This window comes from Piliocolobus tephrosceles, chromosome 15 (assembly GCF_002776525.5).
Source record: "Piliocolobus tephrosceles isolate RC106 chromosome 15, ASM277652v3, whole genome shotgun sequence".
Classification (NCBI taxonomy): Eukaryota; Metazoa; Chordata; class Mammalia; order Primates; family Cercopithecidae; genus Piliocolobus; species Piliocolobus tephrosceles.
The window spans coordinates 30,751,001-30,774,516 of record NC_045448.1 but is presented as its reverse complement, the minus strand read 5'-3'; the positions used below and the strand labels follow the sequence as shown (position 1 = coordinate 30,774,516).

At 45.7% G+C, this 23,516-nt stretch overlaps 1 protein-coding gene across 1 annotated transcript in view; it reads left to right on the top strand.

The window, feature by feature from the left end:
- CAPN13 (calpain 13) overlaps nucleotides 1-17,934 on the top strand; it is an 85,343-nt gene extending 67,409 nt beyond the window's left edge. Inside the window, exons 16-23 of the mRNA XM_023217320.1 lie at nucleotides 1,477-1,534; nucleotides 1,642-1,700; nucleotides 3,390-3,458; nucleotides 5,729-5,804; nucleotides 7,710-7,838; nucleotides 8,870-8,925; nucleotides 9,483-9,540; nucleotides 17,476-17,934. Of these exons, the coding sequence (XP_023073088.1) occupies nucleotides 1,477-1,534; nucleotides 1,642-1,700; nucleotides 3,390-3,458; nucleotides 5,729-5,804; nucleotides 7,710-7,838; nucleotides 8,870-8,925; nucleotides 9,483-9,509 (474 nt within the window). The 3' untranslated portion in view covers nucleotides 9,510-9,540; nucleotides 17,476-17,934. The remainder of the gene's footprint in view (nucleotides 1-1,476; nucleotides 1,535-1,641; nucleotides 1,701-3,389; nucleotides 3,459-5,728; nucleotides 5,805-7,709; nucleotides 7,839-8,869; nucleotides 8,926-9,482; nucleotides 9,541-17,475) is intronic.
- Nucleotides 17,935-23,516: the final 5,582 nt, after the last annotated feature.

Sequence of the window (23,516 nt, the reverse complement as noted above, 5' to 3'; positions counted from 1 at the left end):
CCAAGTAGCCAGCATTTACTGAGCGCCCAGTCATTACAAGTCCCACGCTAAGTTTTGGGAATCCCAAGGAATAGCTTTTGGTCATCTTGCATTGTGGTGGTCGAGGCAAACATGCAATTTTTTAGGAGATTGTTTAAGCATCCCTCACCTCCATTCCTACCCTCATCTCCTCAGACTCTTTTGGTTGGTTATGGAGTGCAGGACCCGGGGCAGGCTCTGTCCTCACATGGGAATACGGAGGAAAAAGACATGGTCCATGCCCCAAAGCTGCTTTATAGTGGATGATTCCATGGAAGTTGGAACTCCTCATTAGCATGCTGACTGCTGCTCAAAGCGAGGTGTCCTGAGTCTCTGGAAGGGAAACTCAGTTGATAGTGGGCACCCAACACCAACTTTCCTGATAAAACCCAAAGTGAGACGTGGGAGAAATGACCTGAGGACCATTTTCAGGCACTGGCGGGATGTTTTCCTCAGGAGCATCCTGAGGGGTCATCCTTCTGGGTGAGGACCCCGTCAGGACGGGCTCTGGGGCTGTTTGTGCTTCCATTTCAAGGTGGTCAGGCCAACCCTGGGAGATGGAAGGTGTTGATTCTCAGAAGACCCCCAGGAGGCACCCTCTTCTACCTGACCAGTGCCACTCCACAGGGCCACCTGCTGATAAATCTTTCCAGCACCAGCTCCCCATGAAAATGCTTTCCCAGGGCAATACCAGCATAGCATCCCCTCTACCCTTCCCAGGCTGGACGTGAGGAACAGCCACATACAGAACAGCTCCATGTCTCTGTGAAATTGTCATCAAAGACACTGCCTGTCAACCTGCTGGATGCCCCCAGTATAAAATCAAATGCAGTTAACTGTCCCAGAAGTTGAGGCCAGGAAGAAGTCCTCCCTCCCCAACCTCAATTGCTTCCCGCTCTTAATCCAAAGAAAACCATGATGTCTCCCTTTTTGCTTCAGTGGCTGGGAAAATTAATGCTAAGTAATGTGCTCAATGATAGCAGTTTCTCTTAGCCCACATTTCTGGTATTTTTAACTCCTGTCATCACACACGTGCATACACACACATGTACACGGTAGTCATTATTTTTTCCTAAGTCTCTTCCTGGAAGCAGATGGGGAACACATCTGAAGGGCTGAGTTGATTCATTCAACAATACTTACCCCGAGGGGTTCCCAAATGCCAGGGATGGTGGGAAGGACTAAACTGCTTTCAGTCCAGTAATGGATAACGAGAGAAATGCAAGGTCACCTACACCAGGGGCCAAGCATCAGGAGTGACCAACGTGACAGATGTGCAGGGGAGGGAGTCACTACTATGGCTGGGAGCCGTCAGGTAAGGCTTCATGACGAGGGCAAGATGGGTACATGGTGGGGACTAAGTGCTTGGAAATCTGAGTGTTTTTACAGGGCAGGCAGATGTGCCTCTGAGATCCTGGAACTGATATAATGCCTGCATTTCTTCCTTATTTGGTTCAGAGGCTGGACATTGATGCCACCCAGCTTCACAGCCTTCTCAACCAGGAGCTTCTGACAGGTACGAGCAGCCCAAGGGCAAGCTGGCCCCACCCTCCACCCTGCTGGCAACCCCCGCCCCACACCCCGCTGTCAACACTTCAGTCCTTCCTGTCCTTCTCTCCTCAGGACCTCCAGGGGATATGTTCTCCTTAGATGAGTGCCGCAGCTTGGTGGCTCTGATGGAAGTATCCTTTGCGGTCATCCCTCCCATGCTCTGAGCGCCCCTCTGCTCTGTGGGCTTCCCCAGAGTCCTAATTAGGACAGTAGGGAACCCTTTTCTCACTCTTAGTATTTTCTCTTCTTTCCTGTCCCTGAGTTTCTGGGGATTCTCTACTAACTCACTAACGTGCCACAGCAACAATGATAATAGTTACCATCTATTAAGTACCTACTATGTGCTGATCAGTGTACTGGGGTGTGTGTGTGTGTGTGTGTGTCCTTATAATTCTTGAAGCAACCCCTCTGATACAAAACGTATCATCTCATCATACAGTGGGAGAAACAGGAGTTCAAAGAGGTTAAGTAATTTGCCCAGATCACACAGCTAGTCAGGACTCGTGCCCACATTTGAAGTGGGAGCTTTCAGCCTCCAAAGTCTATGCTCTAACCTTATCCTAAACTGCCCTTTATAGCACCGTTGGGAACTATTTTCCCTTTCACCTGTTCCCTTCCCACTGGAGGAGTCTCCATTATTTAAATTTCTTACTCAACAAGTCCCCAGTTCAATCAAGATAACTACCACCAAAACATGGAAAACTTCCTGGTCTACACAGCAGTTGCACCCCAGCATTGTTACCATGCTGCATTTGCAGCGGGAGAGGCTGGGCAGATGCAGTTCAGGGATTCACTCCAGGCCCGTGGCTACAAGTGTAGGACCAAGAATTGAACCCCAGGTTCCTGCCCTTCCTCTTGATTTCCATTCCCCAGTGAGCCATCCTTCTCCTGTGTACCCCTCGTCTGGCAGGCAGGAGAGGCTGACTCCATGAGTGCAGACCCCCAGATGCTGCCCTGCCAGCCCCTCACTCGGCAGTGTGCTGTCTCCTGAGACGCTCTGTCCCTCTCCCGCACCATTGACAAGGCCCAATTGGGACTGTGAAGCCGGCCATTGTAAAACAAGAGGGGTTTTTGGATGAAATCATAAATCAGGCCCTGTCTCTGCTGGCTGTACCTTGGAATCTGTCAGAGACACTACCCATCTCCCACAGAGGAATCCAAATGGTCCTCATAGCCCCACGGCCCAGGGTGAGTAACCCTAGGGGAGGTCACCTTTGCTGGACCCCTGCAAAGCAGACAGGTCTCTTTCAGCCTTCTTCCTACTCACTCGCTGGCTCCCCTTCCAGTTCTCAGAAGTTAGTGCTTTTCCCTTCATTAGTCATCACTGAACCCATCATACAGCGCGGCCAGGGCTGGCTTTAACATGCCCACGGGATGCATTCCCTCTATACTTATGTGCACAGGGCACTAAATGCTTGCCTGTGGCTGCTGCTTCTGGGGTTGCCATGACCCCTTCGTGCTCCTCCCCAACTTCCAGAGCCAGAGCGCCCACTCCAACTGGTGGAGGCTGTGTTCTAGACCCCTCTCTTCCCTCAGATGCAAGTGACATTGGCCTCTTTTCCTCAGGGGTTCCTTCTTCCAATTGCCCATTTTTCTTTGTGAAGCAAATCTAAGCCAGGTCCCTTTCAGACGCAGCAGGAGCCAGCTGGCATGCAGCCACATCTAGGTGACAATGGACCAGCTGGCATGAGGCCACATCTAGGTGACAATGAACCAACTGTGTTGCTAGTGATGGATGGACCTGCTCCGGCTTCACTGGCAGGACAGCAGCCCCTCTGCACCTTGTACACTGACTGGTTCACGCTTAACTCCGTACCTAGCTAAAAGTGGATGGGCGGCTAGACCAAGAGGAGTTTGTGCGACTGTGGAAGCGCCTTGTTCAATGCCAGGTACGGGCACATTCTCTGTGACTAGCACGCTCATTCCGTCCAGTTAGCAAGGATTTACTGGGTGTCTCACCCTGCACCAGGGTTCAGGGGTATGAAAGAGGAGGAAATCTCACTCCTGCCCTCAAGGAGAGCTCGCAGGTTGTTTGGGGAGATGTAGTGCAACTCTAGAAGGCAAACGCAATGCCCAGTTAGTTGGCGGAATGAGGGATGCGTTGGAGGAATGAGGGATGCGTTGGAGGTGGGAGGAGAATGCTGTCCCTGTAAGCTAAAGCTGCCCGCTAGCATCTCCCCCAACCCCCGCCCCTCTATCCACTGCAACACCTGCTAGCTTATCTCATCCCCGTCCAATCCATCTGCCAGAGGATCTGTTGAAAACAGTGATGTGGCCTGAGGCCTGTGTGGCCTCCCCATTTTTCCCAGGACAAAGTCTAAACCCTCAGAGTAGCACACAAGACCCTCTCAGTGAGTCCCCATTTGGGGCCCAGGAGAAGCCCTTTCCACTCATCCCACTCTCTCCTTTAGACTCCAATACAAGTCTAAAGGAGACTCACTATTTCCTGTAAACGTCACAGCTGTGCCCCTTCACCCTGCCCCTCCCGTCTCCCCCTCCCTGCACACTCAGACTGGTCAGTGCCCACCTACCCTGAGAGTCCAACCTCTACCACTCCTTCCCTGCAGAACCTTCCCTGGGGACTCTGCTGGCCCCCATGACCCCTCTGGCCCCTAACACTTGAACCCACATCTGTCAGGGCCAGTCACACTGTGTTGTCTCATCATCTTGTACTTACAAATAACATCTCCTTATTAGGAAAGCAATACCTGTCAGAGTAGAAAAACAGAAAATATAGAAGGGCAAAAATAAACTTAGAAAACATGATCTTGCCAACCAAAGGCAAACTATTAACACCTAGTGAACATACTTCAGAATTTTTTTTGTAATATGTATACCCACACATGCCAAATAGAAATATAATCTGTTTTTAAAAACTAATAAATGCCGATAAATACATCAAATGTCTAACCATGTCACTAAATATTTTCATAACATGTTTAAAGGCTGAAAAAAAAAAGCATTCCTGTGTGGCTACTTCATTATATATCCCCAGATCCCCAACTAGGGGCCACTTGGTTTCTCATTTCATTGCAGGGCACTGCGACGGCCGGCATGTCCACTCCCCTGGGTCCCCCAGGGCAAGGGTTCCCTCATATCCATCTTTCCCCAGCGCCTCCATAGTGTCTAAAACACAGCAGGGGTTCAAAATGCTGAATAAATGACCGAAGGAATTCCGAATGAACGAGTGAATGCCTGAGATCATTCTAGGTCTGTCCTTGCACTCACCAAAAGCCGAATAACGCCCCCCAAAAGCTGTCCAGCTGCTATTTTGCAAAGGCAGTTGTCTCCCACAGTTGCCTCAGTCACATGCCTGTGTGTGGGTACTTTGCTTTGGAGTAGCTCCTGGGGACAGCTAGGCATAGACCCAAATTAGGGTCCTGAGTTCAGTCCTGCAGCACTTACACACCTAATCCAAGGCAAAATGTTCCCTGCCTCAGCATCAGTGTCCTCATCTGGGAAGTACGATGTTGACCAGGATTATAGGGAGAATTGAGTAGAAGTAGAAAAGACCTGGGTAGGTGCAAGAGCCGCCTCATACAAAAGTGATATGTTCCGGGTGCCACCTTCTGCCCCCGTGCTGGGCTCCAGGATGCAATTCCAACCTGCTTTCTATATTTTCTATAGAGCATTCACTCATGTGCAAAGCACTCCCCCAAGCACTTTATAAATATTTAGTCTTTACTCCCTGCCACGAACCTATGAGGTAGGCACTGTAATTAACCCTATGCTACAGATGAGGAAACTGAGGCCTAGGAAGATTAAGTTATGGCTAAAGGTAAAACAGCTGGTGAATAATCCACGATTTAAACCCTAGCAGTTTGGTTGTAAAGCCTGAGCTCCTCTTAACCACGACCCTACGCAAACTCTCTAGAGAGCCCTATGTTCCCCTCAAAAGCAGAAAACTGCCTTATGTGTCAGGGCTCAGCCTGGGGGCGCAGAAGAGGAAGGAGCATGGGTGAGGAGAGAAGCGGCCACAGCCCCTCAGCAGGCAGCCAGGATGGTCAGTTCACCAGGTGTGGCCACTCTGTCCTCCCAGTCCTCAGTGCTGTGACCGTGCCTTCCTCTGAGGTTTAGGGAAGCAACTTCCCAGGACGGAAAAGGAGCATCCAGGACCTTCCCCATCTTCACAGACTTCTTGCTTCTCTTCCCCTATTAGCATGTTTTCCAGAAGGTTCAGACAAGCCCTGGAGTCCTCCTGAGCTCGGACTTGTGGAAGGCCATAGAGAATACAGGTACAGCGGGGACTTTGGAGCTGTGGTGTCCGGGGTCCGGGGGTGGGTGTGATGCCCACACCCCTAGTGGCAAAGCTGGCACAGCAATGCCAGGGAATCAGAGAGGAGCACTGCAGATCTGGTGTCCTCCCCAGTTCACGCTGACCCTGGGGGGCCTCCAGGGCTGCAGACTCAGACATAGTTGCCCCTGTCTGAGTTCTTACGTGCCAGTCAATTTTCCCAGATGCCTTTCCTCCCCCGCACAGCTCTAATTGTGAGAAAATAGCTGCCGCGCGATTGATACCCTACCAGGAATCGAGCTCACCTCGGAGACGCGCTTCCAGCTCAGTATCTGGGCCATCAGGGTTAAATACCCACAGGCTGGCTGATGAACGCTGTCTCTTCACAGAGAGTTTGGGGCTAAATTAAATCAAATGGCATCTGTCTGCTTCAAGTAGGCAAAGGCTTTCAGCCCTGGGATAATGATAATAATACCTTAGGGTGCGTAAGTGCTCCATGGTTCACCAAGCACTTCTGTTCGCGTCATCTCATTTGACTGTCTGGACTACCCTGTGAACTGGGAAGGGCAGGAATCATTACCTCCACCGTCCCGATGGGGAAAATGGATCACAAAAACAGTTGCACAAGGAAATGGTCACCTTCCTTTAATAAAATGTAAAATCACATTTTCCCAGGTTAACACCGGAAGGAGGGTCTCCATCATCCTCCCTCCCTCCCATGGCTCCTGGCCTGGAGACAGGGCAGAAAGATCAGGCTGCTGCCCCCAGCTGTAGCCCGGATCCTCCCCTTAATGCTTCATAATGTAGAGCTGGGACTCTCAAACCCGAGCTGCCTCCGAATCCCCTTCAGTTGCACCTCTGATCAGGAGGTCTGGGTGGGGCTCAGAAATTTGCATTTCTAACAAACTCCCAGGGGATGCTCATGCCCCTGGTCTGGGGACCACACTTTAAGAATCCATTAAAGATGAAATCTTTTAAAAAGACCTCACTCATGACTCCAGAATAATAAAAGAGAAAAAAGTAGAAAATTGTTCGAATTCAACTCAATAAACCTTCAGCAGCCAGGCAGGTAAGTGAAAGGGGCGATGGAGCTCACAGTCAGAAAACAGGTGACTGAGAACGTGGCAAACAGGAGAGGACCTGGCTTATCTAAAGGCATTCAAGTTCATGTTTTATTAACTCTGCCAGAGAAAGCATGTGTGTCTCTGGCTGCCAGAGGCTCACGGGCCACCAGGCTTGTCCCCATGATGGATGGTTTGGTTTGCAGGGTTCTACTGGCTCTCTAAATCTTGCAAAGCCTGACTGTGCACCAGTAGGTACTTGGCCCTGTAAAGTTGGTGCCTCCCTGGAGCTTATAACTAGAAGCACGGGATGACAAGGCACTGAGCTCCTGCCTGCCTGAGGCCACCTTCTGCATTCTGCTGTCCCGCCAAGGGTCAGTCTTTTCCCTGGATGGAATTAGGACTGCATCTCCTTATGCCAGGGGCCACTCCCACCTACACTACACTAGTGGCATCCCTAAACAACCTACCTACAGTCATGGGTCGGGGGAAGGTTGTCAAGGTCATCAGCAGAGAGAAGTTTGACAGGCAGGGTTAGAAGCAACCCCCAGGTGTCCCGGCAGCTCTCCCATTACGTGGGAATGATCAGATGATTGCGAAGACTGATGTGTCCCCAGAGCAGTGTCTTCAGTATCTTCACCTGGTCTCTGACCAGACTCCAGAACTAGGTTCCTGGGGTCCAATAACCAACGAGAAAGAGAAGACACTGAAGGGAGGGGGCTGAGTGGGAGGAGGAGTTGGTGGGAGGTTGCCGGGACCTCTGAACAGGTCTTTCAGACCCTGAGAAGCAGAGGAACCCCCCAGCCCTAGCCTCCTCTCACTCACTCGCTCACCTGTGGCCCCAGACTTCCTCAGAGGAATCTTTGTCAGTCGTGAGCTGCTGCGTCTGGTGACCCTCAGGTACAGCGACAGCGTCGGCAGGGTCAGCTTCCCCAGCCTGGTCTGCTTCCTGATGCGGCTTGAAGCCATGGCAAGTAAGTGTCATCGAGGGGCATCCCAGAGACCTTGGCAGTGACTGGAGAACACAGGAGAGGACCGGCCACCCCTTACCCCACCCCAGGCCTGCCTGAGGCCTCAGCAGCAGGGTGGGCTGGCAGCCTGCGTGAGGCACCAACCAAGGCTGCAGATGGCATGACCAGTTCCCTCTGCACCCTCCTCTCCCCTGTAGTTCCCCATCCCGGCTCTCTTTTCCTCATCACCCTGCCCAGCCCCTCTCAGGAACAAGGTTAATTGAAATCATGCTGTCCCCCTCTCCAGGTTGTGTTTATCATTGAAACCTGCTCTTCAGTTATGTAATGAAGGATTTTGGTCTTCGCTGAAGGAATTTCACACACAAGTGAATAAGTGGGTGTAGGAGGTCCCTCCCCAGGCTTCAGAAATCCAACTGTGCGGGCCAAAGTTTCCACACCTTTTAGCAGCGTGACCCTTTGGTTTTAATGAAATCTAGTGTGAAACCCCGGGCCAGAGTGGGGCGGCTGTGATTGCGGGATAGAGGCCAGATCCCTCCCCACTCATAATCCTCTCACCACCCTGCCGTGAGGCACCGCTACAAAGCCTGCAGCTGTGAGCTGGGCAGAAAAGATTGAGGGACTAAGGCTCTGGGAGGGTAAAAAAGAAGCCCAAGGTTCAACCCCCACACAGTTCTCAGTTGGTTGCACAAGGGAGGTCCCCAAATTGTATCACTGAAAGAATAACAAGCCCTCACATCCCCACAGCCTAGTGTGGATGGATGCAGGGGCAGGGAGTGCAAGGAAGCTGGGAGAGGGAGAGGCAAGTGGGAAGAGCAGGCACAGAGCCCCTCTGAGGTGACGAGCCCTGAGCCACTCGCCCTGTGCAGAGCTCGGCTGGACAGAGAAGAGGACAGGTGACAGGCACACCCCATGGAGCAGGAGGGGTTGCTTTACAGAATCACCTCCTGTGCTTCTTATGGGCCCAGGCCTGCCTCCCCTGAACTGCCTGGATTCCTCCCTCCTCAGTCAGTCAAAACCTTCCCTTCTTTTCCTAGAGACTTTCCGCAACCTCTCCAAGGATGGAAAAGGACTCTACCTGACAGAAACGGAGGTGAGGTACCTTCCCCTCCCTGGGGCAGGCACAGTCCTAGGCTGCCTCCCCTGACTTGATTCCAGGGGGCATTTTTTTTCCCTGAGGATATTGAACGGTCTGTCAAAGGCCAGCCAAGCTGTCCCCTCAACCTCCAATTACTGCCTTATATATCGCTGGCCGCCAGGCTGCTTTAGGATCTTGGCAGACAGATTTTATTTTTTTTCCAATAGCTTAATAAAGCAGAGGATTATGTGGGAGTCATAAATCCAGGAGGGAACAGAAGGACAGCCCGCTGAGCTCATTGTACATTAAACTTACTCCCATTGAGTTTTAGAGGCTCCTGACCAGCCAACTGGTAGACCTAAGATATACGTCTCACTGCCTGGTTATTTAGGGAGTAGCAGCAGATGTGCTGTGAGACAACCCCACCCTGTACCCAGCTTGGGTTGGAATTAGCTGCAAGGGGTGATGAGACTGGACTGAGGTCTTTCAAGGGAGGCGGATGGCATTTGCCCTGGTCTGTATTAAGCTAATAAGTGTAAAGAATTGTTGTAATGATGATGCTTATTTTTCAGTGGATGAACCTGGTCATGTACAACTGAAGCAAAGAGGAAAGCAGACCCCACGGCTCAGGTAAGACATGGTAGCTTTGGAGTCTTTCCCTCCTGGGAGCATGAGTCCCCCTTCTCCTCCAGGAACTGCATATAAGACTCTTTCCTTGGGACAGCCTCCCCAGGGATGACAGACCCTTACCAAAGTGAACCAAGGCTTAGCTGCTCAAGGCCCTTGAGTTTCAAGGCCAATGCTGCAGATTTCATGCAGACAATGTAGACCAATGGACCTTTATGGAAAGGCGTGGCTTGAAAGGCATGAATGAGGGTTTAGAATTCTTTACTGAAGTTCCAAAGGAAAAAAGTGATCTCTCATCACAGGAAAGGCAAAAGAAATGGTGGAAATTGAATGGTGTAGAGTAACAGAAATGGTAGAAATGGTCAGGCCTTGGGGAGAGAAGAGCGGGCTCTAGCCCCAGCTGTACCATTGTCTCACTGTGCAGCTTTGGACAGATGATGAATATCTGTAGGCATCAGTGTTTATCCCTCTAGCATGAGTGTGCTGGAGAATTAACACTCATGTCATTTCCTCTACATTCTTTTTCATGGAACAGACCCTAGAGTTATATAGTCCACACCCCAACCCTGCTGTAGCAGAAGCCCCATCAGTCCTCTAGAATCCTTTAGGACTGGGGAGCTCAAGATGTTGTAGTTCCCGTTGTTGGACATCTCCAAGTGTTAAGTAGCTAGAGGCAATCATCTACTTCCCTGAAACTTTCTACTCATGCTGCTGGCTCTACTCTCTGGACCACTGTAGAAAAATATACTGGACATGCACGACCTACAAAGGAGGATACCTTTGCTGTTTTGCCCCAAAGCCCATCTTCTTTAATTATTCCTGTTGGTTTTCATCCAGACCTCCTGGTGACCATTCTCTATGTGCCAATGTACCTTTGAAGTATACAGTTCTCCACGCAGCCGACCTGTGATAATATCCCCTAAAACTCGATTGTTTTTGTAAACAGTATTTAATCTCCCATTCATGTACCTTGAAGTCAAGAGACAGACACTGTCTCCATAAATAATGTTTTAGCATAAATATTTCCTGATGAACATTTGATGCTTTCTAATGATCGCAAATTAATACTGCAGAGATCATAGTTAATTTGACCCAACCATATTTCCTTGAGTTATCCTTTCACTCCTTTTTAAAAACAGAACATTTGATTATTTTCAGTTTTATTGTGCCTGTTCCAATCTGCATGATTTCTAATATCAAAAATGATTTGTCAATTGTATATTTAAGCTAATTTGATATACAGGGCCTAAAAGGCTTAAACTTTCAAAACAACTGGATTCTCTCTTATTATCTTTTCTCCTGTACAGGGTCCCAATTCTCTCTTAACTAATCTTTCCACCCTTCCTATTTTTAAAAAATGTGTCAGAAGGAAGTATATTATTAGAGGCATTGTTGTGTTTGCTTCAGTTTCTTTCACTAATGCCTATCATCACCCCCAGGAGTGCTTCCCTAGCTTCCTCATTGATCACCACCCTCTGGCATCACATCATTAAAGCACATCCCCTCACTCTTGGCTTGTGGTTTGCTTTACAGAATTGGAGGCAGGAGGGTGAAGAAGTTCTGCCTCCAAATCTACAAATCCACCTTCCTCTGTAATTATTTCCCTCCTTCTTCCTGTTAAGTTAAAGGGCACATCCCTTTAAGGACATTCTGTTTCTCATTACCCTTCACCTTCTCAAGGGCCTGATTGAATGAATTCTCTCTCTCTTCTGTCTTCTGACTACTAAACCTGTCTTTGTCTTCTGGAGTCATTTAACTCCCATTTAAAAATGTGTATCTTTTAAATTTCTTTATCTCCTACCTCTTCCAGCTGAACTCCACCTCTTTCCTCTCATTACAACCAAATTTCACAGAAGAGCTCATCGTCTACTATATTCTCACTTCCTACTCTCCCTGCTAACTGCTTCAGTTGAGATTTCTTTTTTTTTTTTTTTTTTTTTGAGGCGGAGTCTCGCTCTGTCACCCGGACTGGAGTGCAGTGGCTGGATCTCAGCTCACTGCAAGCTCCGCCTCCCGGGTTTACGCCATTCTCCTGCCTCAGCCTCCCGAGTAGCTGGGACTACAGGTGCCCACCACCTCGCCCGGCTAGTTTTTTTTTTTGTATTTTTAGTAGAGACGGGGTTTCACCGTGTTAGCCAGGATGGTCTCGATCTCCTGACCTCGTGATCCGCCCGTCTCGGCCTCCCAAAGTGCTGGGATTACAGGCTTGAGCCACCACGCCCGGCCGAGATTTCTTAGACATCATCTTTCTCCCTGACTTTGGCATGGCCTCCATATCTGGTTTTCCTATATCCACTCATATCCCTCAAATCAATTTCCTGCAGCCGGACTACATTTTTAAAAATTCAAATCCAATCATTACATTCTCCAGGCTTAAAAACCCTTCAATGTCCTCCCATTGCTCAAAGGAAAAATCTGCCATCATTAACATGGACCACAAGAGCCTGCCTCCTCTGGCCCCTGCCCACCATCTAACCGCAACTCGTGCCTCTTTTTCCTGCTCTCTACTCCCACTACCCCATCACACCTTTACTTCCTTCTATTTTCCATGCTTTTCCCAGCCTCAGGCCTTTGGCCTTACTGTCTGCTCTGTCTTGGCTATCAGTCACCAAACTCCTGATCCTTTATGCCTTAGCCCAGTTGGTTTCCCATGTTATGGGTTCCCATATGATTCACTCACATATCACCCCTCCCCAGTCATAACATTCAACACACTTGGTTGTAGCCCATTCCTTCTTTTAAAGAAATGTATTGAGATATAATTCACACATTGTGCAGTTTGCTCATTTAAAGTATAGAGTTCAGTGGTTTTTAGCATAGTCAGAGTTGTGCAACAATCACCACAATATGATTGTTATAACATTTTTATCACCACAAAAAAGAAACCCCATGCCCATCTAGCATGCCCACAGCAGTTGCTTCCCAATTGTGTCCCACCCTCTAGCCGGAGGCAACCACTGATCTATCTTCTGAATCTGTAAGTTTACCTATTCTGGACATTTCATATGAGTGATTCACACAACATGCGGTCCTCTATGACTGGCTTCTTTCACTTAGCATAATGTTGTCAGGATTCATCCATGTTGTATCAGTACTTCATTCCTTTTAAGTGCCAAATAATATTTCATTGTGGCTATACCCCATTTTTTTCATCTGTTCCTCAGTTGATAGACATGTGGGTTGTTTCTAGTTTTGCCTAGTATTAATAATCCTGCTATGAATGTTTGTGCACAGGTTTTTGGGGGGACATATGTTTTTATTTCAATTGGGTGTATAGTTATGAGTGGAACTGCTGGATCATATGGAAATTCTATTTGTAACTTTTTGAGGAACCACCAAACTATTTTCCAAAGCAGCTACACCATTTTACATTCCCGCCATCTAGCTGCAAATGAGAATTCCAGTTTCTCCACATCCTCAGCAACCCTTGTCATTGTCTTTTATAGCAATCCTAGACAGTGTGAAGTGATATCTCACTGTGGTTTTGATTTGCATTTTCATGATGACTAATGATTTTGAGCATCTTTTCAGTGCTTATGGATTATTTATAGATCTTTGGAGAAATGTTCATTTAGTTCTTTGTCTATTTTTAAGCTGTGTTATTTATATTTTTACTGCTGAGGAGTTGTAGATGTTCTTTGTATATTGTAGACACGAATTCCTTATATACATGATTTGCAAAAGTTTTCTCCCCTTCTGCAGGTTGTCTTTGCAGTTTTTTGATACTATCGTCTGTAGCATATGAGTCTTTAATTTTGATGGAGTCTAATTTATCTATTGTTTTCTTTTGACACATATTTGTGGTGGTATAGCTGAGAAATCATTGCCCAACCCAAGGTCAAACTATTTATTCTGGTTTTTCTTCAAAAAGTTTTATAGTTTAGCTCTTACATTTAGGTCTTTAATCCATTTTGAGGTCATTTTTTATATGGTGTGAAATAGGGTTCTAATTTCATTCTTTTGCATCATTCATTTGTCCCAGCACCAGTTGCTGAAAAAAACTGTTCATTCTCCTGTTTCTTTGTCTTGGAACCCTTTTCAAAAATCAGTTGAATATAAGAATTTATTTATGGACTTTCCTTTCTGTTCCATTGATTTATATGTGTATCTTATGCCAGTATCACACTGTGTTGATTGCTACAATTTTATCGTAAGTTCTGAAATCAGGAAGTGTGAGTTTTCCAACTTTATTTTACTTTTCAAGACTATTTTGGCTATTCTGGATTCCTTGCATTTACATATAAATTTTAGAATCAACATATCAGTTTCTGGGATTTTGATAGAGAGTACATTAAATCTAAAGGTCAATCTGGGGAATATTGCCATCTTCACAATATAAAATCTTTTGTTCCATGTGTCTCTTCATTTTTATAAATCTGGGGAATATTGCCATCTTCACAATATAAAATCTTTTGTTTCATGTGTCTCTTCATTTTTATAGATCTTCTTTAATTTTTTTGAGCAATGATTTACAGTTTTCAGTGTAGAAGTCTTACATTTTCCTTGTTAAATTTATTCCTAACTATTGTAGTTTGGGATGCAATTTTAAATAAAATTGTTAATATTATTTTCAGATTTTCATTGCAAGTGTACAGCAATAAAAATGATTTTATATTGATCTTACATCCTGCAACCTTGCTAAACTTGTTTATTAGTTCCAATATTTTTAAAGAGCTTCCTTAGAACTTTATATATTCAAAAATCATGTAATCTGCAAGTAAAGATAGTTTTATTTTTCCACTCCAATATAGAGCTTTTTATTTCTTTTTCTTGCCTAATTGTCCTGGCTAGAACCTCTAATACAATGCCAAATAGAAGTGAACAAAGCAGACAACCTTGTGTTCCTAATCTTGGGAGAAAACACCCAGTTCTTTGCTATTAAATATGATGATCACTGTACGTTTTTCATAGATACCATTTGCCAGGTTGAGGAAGTTCACTTCTATTGGTAGCTAGCTGAGTTAACACGTTTTTCATTACTTGCTTGATGTCAGTATTCCCTGCTAGACGATCAGCCTGGGTATGTCTTGTTTGTTGCTATTTCCTTAGCACAAAGCGAAACACCTATCAAAGAGAAACTAGTTGGTAACTTTCTCCCAAATAACTGAAAGAAATTGTTCTTTCAGGTTTATACCTTCTTTTGTTTTGTTCTCATCCCAACATTTGTTACTGTTAGTTTACACCCTAGTCTTCCTGCTTTTTTAGCTATTGTCTATTTTATTCCCCTTTGGTGTACTGAGAGGCAGATAGTTAATATTATCTTGTTATTATCTCTAACACATCATGACCCATATTATCTTATGAAGGCCTATTTTTCCCTCACTTTTTTGAAAAATTTGAAAATTTCCCTCACTTTTTTGAAATAGTTGAAAGTGTCCTGGTTACTTCAACTCTATCCAATATTCCCTTATTTTGCTATTACAAAGTTTCTTTCTTCTAGGAGTTCCAACATTCGGAGGTCAGCAAAGAGACTTTTATTGTTAGCCAGGATTCAATCCAGAGAGTCCCTCTCCTTGCTCACTTGATCCTCTGTGTTACAAAGTGTCACTGGAGCAAGCAAAGGCTTTGTCCTGAGTTAAGCGAGCTTCTCCCAGAGATGAGGGTTTTTGGAGCTCCATCACCAGTATACATTTTTTCCAGGTCACTCTCTACAAACTGTGTCCAAGACGTCTTTTATCTGCCCTTGGACTCACTGGGCAAGTCGAGGTATACTTTCATTGTGAGAATACTTCTGTTCTCATCTTCAACCCATCTGCTCTCCTCTGACGTAGCAGATTGGGTTATAGGTATATGCAACTGGGCTGAACCCCTCCTCCTCTCTTCCCATCAAAAATATTTCTTTTAAACGAAGTTTATGCCTTGTTGTCACATTGCAGGCAATACCTATATTAAAATATGTTAAAATATGAAGTTCATACTTGAAAGAATGCTAATACTTAGTTCATTGCTCTGTGCTTCTTGGACACTTGAGGCTGTATTGATTTTAATTGATTTCACAGTCTAGAGGTTTAATACACGGCAAATCACACCCTGCTGAGAGTTTGTCTAGCTAATGTCGTCTACATCCGTGTTGATCTACTGTCAATATGCCAGTAAAATGCCTTATTCTAACAAAATTGGTATTTATAACAATTTCTCACTGTATAAAAATGCAGTTTCTTGAGGAAAGGGATACCTCCTAGTCTGCAGGATTTAGGTGAAATATGACAACAGTGGCCCTGGTCTTACTGATGACCAACAACCATTTTCTGCAGGATGAGTCTGCTTCTAGCCTAGTAAATCCATCTCTCCCATCTCATTCTGTTCATCAAAAGAAATTCTTTTTGAGAGATCTGGCTACATGCTGGGTTGAAGACTGACACCCCAGGGCAGATGGAACTGTCTGAATTTAAGTTAAACTCTCCTATACTTGTGAGTTGAGAGTTGTGAGTCTGGATGTGCCTCTGGTGATGTGAAAACGCTCAACACCATTGGTAAGCATACACCTGGTGGTTACCAGGCACCTTGAGATGCCAGGGTGTCCAGCCTTCTGGAGCTGGCTTTGGAAGAAAAATGTATCCAATGGGAAACCGACATGTACACTCCAAGGGAATAAACCAAGGAGGAGGAAGAGTTGGAATCCAGGTAACAGAAGATCCAACACTAGACAGAGGCAGGGAAGTCCAAGGACCAGCACTGTGCAGCAGAACAAGAGAGTGAGCCATCCCAAGGGAAGCTGGAGGGCAGCCTTTGGGGAAAATGGGAGCAATCGTTGATCAGATTGCTTAATTATAGAAAAAATAATGTTCAGAGGGATTTTGAAATTCTGCTGGAGAGCTTTGGAAGAATTAGTAGGATAACGACTTAAACTAAGCAGACAAAAAAGTGAGGTAGTTATTAACTCCTAGAAGAATAAAGAGTTACAGAAGAAAGAAAATGTGATCCTAGAGTATTTTTTCATTCAGCAGTGAACAGTACATATATAATTGTAATAAAATAAAAATGGAATATTGATTTAACAAAAATGTGACATAAATATATTAGAAGGATGGAAGGAGGGAAGTTGTAGACATGAAAGGGGGCTAGAAGCAACCTTGCCCCATCTTCCATCATAAGAAGTCAATAGGCATTTAAAATTGACAAATCAAGAATTAATTGCATAAGCATATTACCTAGAAATACGGAGGTAAACATCAGAAGAAAGAGTTTAGGGAGGGGAATTTGGATAGAAATGGGACAAGAAGCTGCTATTTTCCTTCGTGCCTTGTAGCACTCTTTACAAGATAAATTATGTATCTCAATACAAGATAAATTATGTATCTTGGACTGAATTTTTATTTAAAAAAATAGGCAAACTAGCAAGTAGTCTGTGAGACAAGAGAGGAGGGAGGCAGGGAGGAAGAGTTGAGGCCTCTTTACCCCATGGGTAGGGCAGCTGACTGATCATTGTAGAAAACGTGTCTATGCACGAATGTCACTTTAATCCAAACTCCCTGCACTTGAGAGAAACCACTCTCCTGAAGAAGTCCAAAGCCAACCATCTGGAGCTTGCATGGGACAGAGTTCAGGGCTGTTGTTACCATAGCAGCCCCTGGCCTCAGCCCTTCCAACCTGCCTGGAGATGGGAGGAACATCTCTTCCCCAAGTTTTCCTCCACTCCAGCGCCAGTGCTCAAGGTGCTAAAACGGGCTATGATATGAACTCAAGCTTGGGGCAGGACAGGTGCGGGGGTGCCCTTTAAGGAATTTTGAAGAATGGGGTAGGAACATCCATTAAGGGGCCATGGGCATGTTGGGGTCTGTCAGCCTTGCCAGCAGGAAGCGCCAGTGCCTCCTCTACTGTGGAATGATCCAGAACAGCATCTTTGGAATGGGGCCCCTCTTCTGTGGTCACTCAAAGGAAGAAGTTTCTTTACTCACCCTTGGCCTTCTGCATTTGCACCTCCATGTCTTTCTCTAGGACAAGCTCCCAGTGATCACTCAAGAATCTCTCATTCTAAGAGGCTGTTCTGCCCACTGTGGTTGTGATACATCTAAACTGGCCCTGTGTGAAACGGAGTCCAAGCTGTCTTCCAACAGCCTGGGTTCGGTCCTTGGCTGGCCCAGGCCCTGGTAAGCCTGTGGCCACCAAGCAGCTTATCTGAGCACTTTGGGATGTGCTCAGCCTACATTGCCCTGGAAAATGAAGAAGGAGATGTCTCCCTGTGGGAAAGGAGAAGAGAAGTTGCCTCTGAGTCCCCTGTCACCAGTTGGATTCACTTCTTGGAAGAGCCAAAATGAGCCAGTTTGCCCACCCTCGGGTGCTATGGGTGACACGGGAGCTGTCCACTGGGTGTTTGCAGAATAATTACACTATCTTATATCTGAATCCTGATGATTTCACAGCTAAATGGCAAAAATAAAACATGTTTCCCATAAAGGTCTCATTCCAGTTCTGTCTCAGAAATACATTTGGAAAAGAGGAAAGGTACCCAGCAAGGCAGATGCTTCCCTCGCTCCCTCCTCATCCATGGTGTGGTCACCGGGTGTCTCAAAAAGGCAAGGCCCACAGAGGATGGAAGAGATTGCACAGCATAACTGGGTCAGACCCCACTCGAAAGAATTTGCAGTTGGAAAGCTCATTTCTGGATGCATCAACCCAGTAGGGGAATTGTTGCAAATGGGTGTGTCAAAAGGACAGGAAGGTGGGAAGCTTGCTAAGTGTGCCTTTCTGAGTGGCACGGTCAGAGGACAGGATGGTGTGGGCAGGGCTGCATCATCATGCACAAACCCATGCCAGGAGCAAGGGCAGTGCTCAGCAGTGATTGCATGCTGTATACAAGTACCAAACACACAGCCAAGTGACCTCATCCACAGGGACTGTTGTAAAGCCTTCACAGTCATTTCAAGAAGAATAGCTGCCTGCTTAAGGAGTTGAGCCCCTCTTGCTAATGCTTTTGAATAGCGAGAGGGTCAGACACACAGCAAAGTTTGGGACAGGTCACTTTGCCTCCCAGTCCCCTGCTTGGTTAGCCAGGATAGATGCTCATGTTGTGAGCATGGACTTTGGAGTTAAAGCTAATGTCTAAAGATCCTGAATCCTGGGCTGTCAGACTGCCCTGCTACATAAGATTTTCTGCACGCAAAAAAACTGGGACTGGCAGGTCAACAGAGACTCTGATAAGTGGGAAAATCCAGAAGAATGAATAAGCCATTTCCTGCAGGAGTCAAAGATGACCTTCACCCAGGCATCCAGGTAGAAAGTCTAACCCACCTGCACAGTTTGTTGCCACAACCACATGTCATCCCAAGCTCCTTTTGAGCCTCCTTGCATCCTGAAGGACAAGCAGAAATGGACAATTCTGCAGGCCTAGGGTCGGCGGCAAGCAGCCCCAGGGGTCTGCACAGGCTGGACTGGTGTCCTCAGGATGCAGGGCAATTTCCTCCCTCATAGGGCTTTGCTCAGGGACCAGTCATTAATTTTCTCTTTAACAGAATTTAAAGGCGCAGGGTCCTCAGTTGCTTGATTGAAAAACTGACTCTCCCTGTCATGCTGGGGCTCCAGAAGGCTCAGAAAGGCTCCAGGTGGCCATGGTAGAGGGACCCTGGCTTCCAGTCTCCCCAGGAAAGGGCAGGGCCTTGATCCTTAGCCCCAGCACAGGGCAGACCAGCCAGTTCACCCCGAGGCTGCACCTCCTCGGGACTCCCCATGTCCTTCAGCCAGGGTTGAGAAAGGGCTCCAGAACAGGGCGGGCTTGACAGGCTGATGATCTCAGACAAACCCTGGCCCTGCCAGCCTCTTACCCATGGGTCCTGGGATGGGTTACTTTGTCTCTGCAAGATGAGGAGGTGGGCAAGGACCATGGCTGGTGCCCAGATGGAGGGGCGGGATACCTCACGGAGCAAATGACAAAGGCTCAGGCACAAATCCCACCTGCCCCCCAGGCTCCCTAGAGCTTCTGCTGCTACAGCCACCCTATGATGGAAGCAAGGTGTCCAGGCTCTTGTCCATTTTACAGATGAGATCCCTGAGGCCCCGAGAAGAGGTGGCCATGCTATTAGAAGTGGCAGATACAATGTGTCTCTGGGATACATTTAAAGCAGTGTATAGAGGGAAATTTATAGCACTAAATGCCCACAAGAGAAAGCAGGAAAGATCTAAAATTGACACCCTAACATCACCATTAAAAGAACTAGAGAAGCAAGAGCAAACACATTCAAAAGGTAGCAGAAGGCAAGACATAACTAAGATCAGAGCAGAACTGAAGGAGATAGAGACACAAAAAACCCTTCAAAAAATAAATGAATCCAGGAGCTGGTTTTTTGAAAAGATCAACAAAATTGATAGACTGCTAGCAAGACTAATAAGAAGAGAGAGAAGAATCAAATAGATGCAATAAAAAATGATAAAGGGGATGTCACCACCAATCCCGCAGAAATACAGACTACCATCAAAGAATACTATAAACATCTCTATGCAAATAAACTAGAAAATCTAGAAGAAATTGATAAATTCCTGGACACATACAAGACTAAACCAGGAAGAAGTTGAATCCCTGAATAGACCAATAACAGGCTCTGAAATTGAGGCAAAAATTAATAGCCTACCAACCAAAAAAGGTCCAGGACCAGACAGATTCACAGCTGAATTCTACCAGAGGTACAAAAAGGAGCTGGTACCATTCCTTCTGAAACTATTCTAATCAATAGAAAAAGAGGGAATCCTCCCTAACTCGTTTTATGAGGCCAGCATCATCCTGATACCAAAGCCTGGCAGAGACACAACAAAAAAAAGATATCCCTGATTAACATCAACACAAAAATTCTCAGTAAAATACTGGCAAACTGAATCCAGCAACACATCAAAAAGCTTATCCACCATAATCAAGTTGGCTTCATTCCTGGGATGCAAGCCTGGTTCAACATACGCAAATCAATAAATGTAATCCATCATATAAACAGAACCAAAGACAAAAACCACATGATTATCTCAATAGATGCAGAAAAGGCCTTCAACAAAATTCAGCAGCCCTTCAGGCTAAAAACTCTCAATAAACTAGGTATTGATGGGATGTATCTCAAAATAATAAAAGCTATTTATGACAAGCCCACAGCCAGTATCATACTGAATGGGCAAAAACTGGAGGCATTCCCTTTGAAATCTGGCACAAGACAGGGATGCCCTCTCTCACCACTCCTGTTCAACATAGTGTTGGAAGTTCTGGCTAGGGCAATCAGGCAGGAGAAACAAATAACAGGTATTCAATTAGGAAAAGAAGAAGTCAAATTGTCCCTGTTTGCAGATGACATGATTGTATATTTAGAAAACCCCATTGTCTCAGCCCAAAATCTCCTTAAGCTGATAACCAACTTCAGCAATGTCTCAGGATACAAAATCAATGCGCAAAAATCACAAGCATTCCTATACACGAATAACAGACAAACAGAGAGCCAAATCATGAGTGAACTCCCATTCACAATTGCTTCAAAGAGAATAAAATGCCTAGGAATCCAACTTAAAAGGGATGTAAAGGACCTCTTCAAGGAGAACTACAAACCACTGCTCAGTGAAATAAAAGAGGACACAAACAAATGGAAGAACATTCCATGCTCATGGATAGGAAGAATCAATATCATGAAAATGGCCATACTGCCCAAGGTAATTTATAGATTTAATGTCATCTCCAACAAGCTACCAATGACTTTCTTCACAGAATTAGGAAAAACTACCTTAAAGTTCATATGGAACCAGAAAAGAGCCCGCATTGCCAAGACAGTCCTAAGCCAAAAGAACAAAGCTGGAGGCATCATGCTATCTGACCTCAAACTATACTAAAAGGCTATAGTAACCAAAACAGCATAGTATTGGTACCAAAACAGAGATATGGACCAATGGAACACAACAGAGCCCTCAGAAATAATACCACACATCTACAACCATCTGATCTTTGACAAACCTCACAAAAACAAGAAATGGGGAAAGGATTCCCTATTTAATAAATGGTGCTGGGAAAACTGGCTAGCCATATGTAGAAAGCTAAAACTGGATCCCTTCCTTACACCTTATACAAAAATTAATTCAAGATGGATTAAAGACTTAAATGTTAGACCTAAAACCATAAAAACCCTAGAAGAAAACCTAGGCAATTCCATTCAGGACATAGGCATGGGCAAGGACTTCATAACTAAAACACCAAAAGCAATGGCAACAAAAGCCAAAATTGACAAATGGGATCTAGTTAAACTAAAGAGCTTCTGCACAGCAAAAGAAACTACCATCAGAGTGAACAGGCAACCTACAGAATGGGAGAAAATTTTACAATCTACCCATCTGACAAAGGGCTAATATACAGAATCTACAAAGAACTTAAACAAATTTACAAGAAAAAAATCCAACAACCCCATCAAAAAGTGGGCAAAGGATATGAACAGACACTTCTCAAAAGAAGACATTTATACAGCCAACAGACACATGAAAAATGGTCATCATCACTGGTCATCAGAGAAATGCAAATCAAAACCACAATGAGATACCATCTCACACCAGTTAGTATGGCAATCATTAAAAAGTCAGGAAACAACAGGTGCCGGAGAGGATGTGGAGAAATAGGAACACTTTTGCACTGTTGGTGGGAATGTAAACTGGTTCAACCATTGTGGAAAACAGTGTGGCGATTCCTCAGGGATCTAGAACTAGAAATACCATTTGACCCAACCATCCCATTACTGGGTATATACCCAAAGGATTATAAATCATGCTGCTATAAAGACACATGCACATGTATGTTTACTGCGGCACTATTCACAATAGCAAAGACTTGGAACTAACCCAAATGTCCACCAGTGATAGACTGGATTAAGAAAATGTGGCACATATACACCATGGAATACTATGCAGCCATAAAAAAGGATGAGTTCATGTCCTTTGTAGGGACATGGATGAAGCTGGAAACCATCATTCTGAGCAAACTATCGCAAGGACAGAAAACCAAACACCACATGTTCTCACTCATAGGTGAGAATTGAACAATGAGAACATTTGGACACAGGGTGGGGAACATCACACACCGGGGTCTGTCATAGGGTAGGGGGAGGGGGGAGGGATAGCATTAGGAGAAATACCTAATGTACATGACGAGTTAATGGGTACAGCACACCAACATGGCACATGTATACATATGTAACAAACCTGCACATTGTGCACATGTACCCTAGAACTTAAAGTATAAAAAAAAAAAAAAAAAGGAAGTGACAGATACAAGATTGAAGCATAAGTCCCCTGATTCAGTGATTGTGGCCTCTGCAGCAACTAGGCTTTAGGCTGGTCCCTGGTGGAGCAGAGGAAAGGACTGGTGGGCTTCCCTGGAGCTGGCAGTTACCCCAGTGAGGTAGCCATCTGATAGCATGTGCGCACACACACGCTCACTCCAGGGCAGATGGGTTCCAGACCCCATAAGGGGCCTCACTATAGGCAACTAAATTTATGGAGAGATTTTCCAACTTTAAAAAGCATTCAGTTCACCTATGTTTTCAATCAAGAACTAAGACAATATAACACCTAAAATTCAACATTTAGAACTTGTAATTCTATTTAACAACCAGTTAGGAGGAAGGGATGGGAATAAGAAAGGGGAGAGAATACGGACTAGAGAAAGAGTTTAAATGGTGAGGAAGGAAAAGAGTGTATCAGCCAGGTCTAGTCAGGAAAAAAAAAAAACAAAAACAAGGTATTTCAAGAAGGAAGGGGTCTAGTGTAAGGAATGAGGCACTTACAAAGCTGTTGGATTGGATAAAGGAGCAAAGGCCAGGAAAGTCACCACTAACTCCCAGGCTCACCACTAGCCTTAAGAGAACCAAGAAGCTGCTACTGCTACCCAAGCCAGACACTACAGGGAGCTGCCAGTAATGCTCCTGACCTCCTGCAGTCTAACGCCAGTGACTTGCAGGACAAAACCTCACATTTGCTGAAACACACCCGACTGCACACCCTCCTGGAGGCAGAATCATATGCCTTCTGCCTCT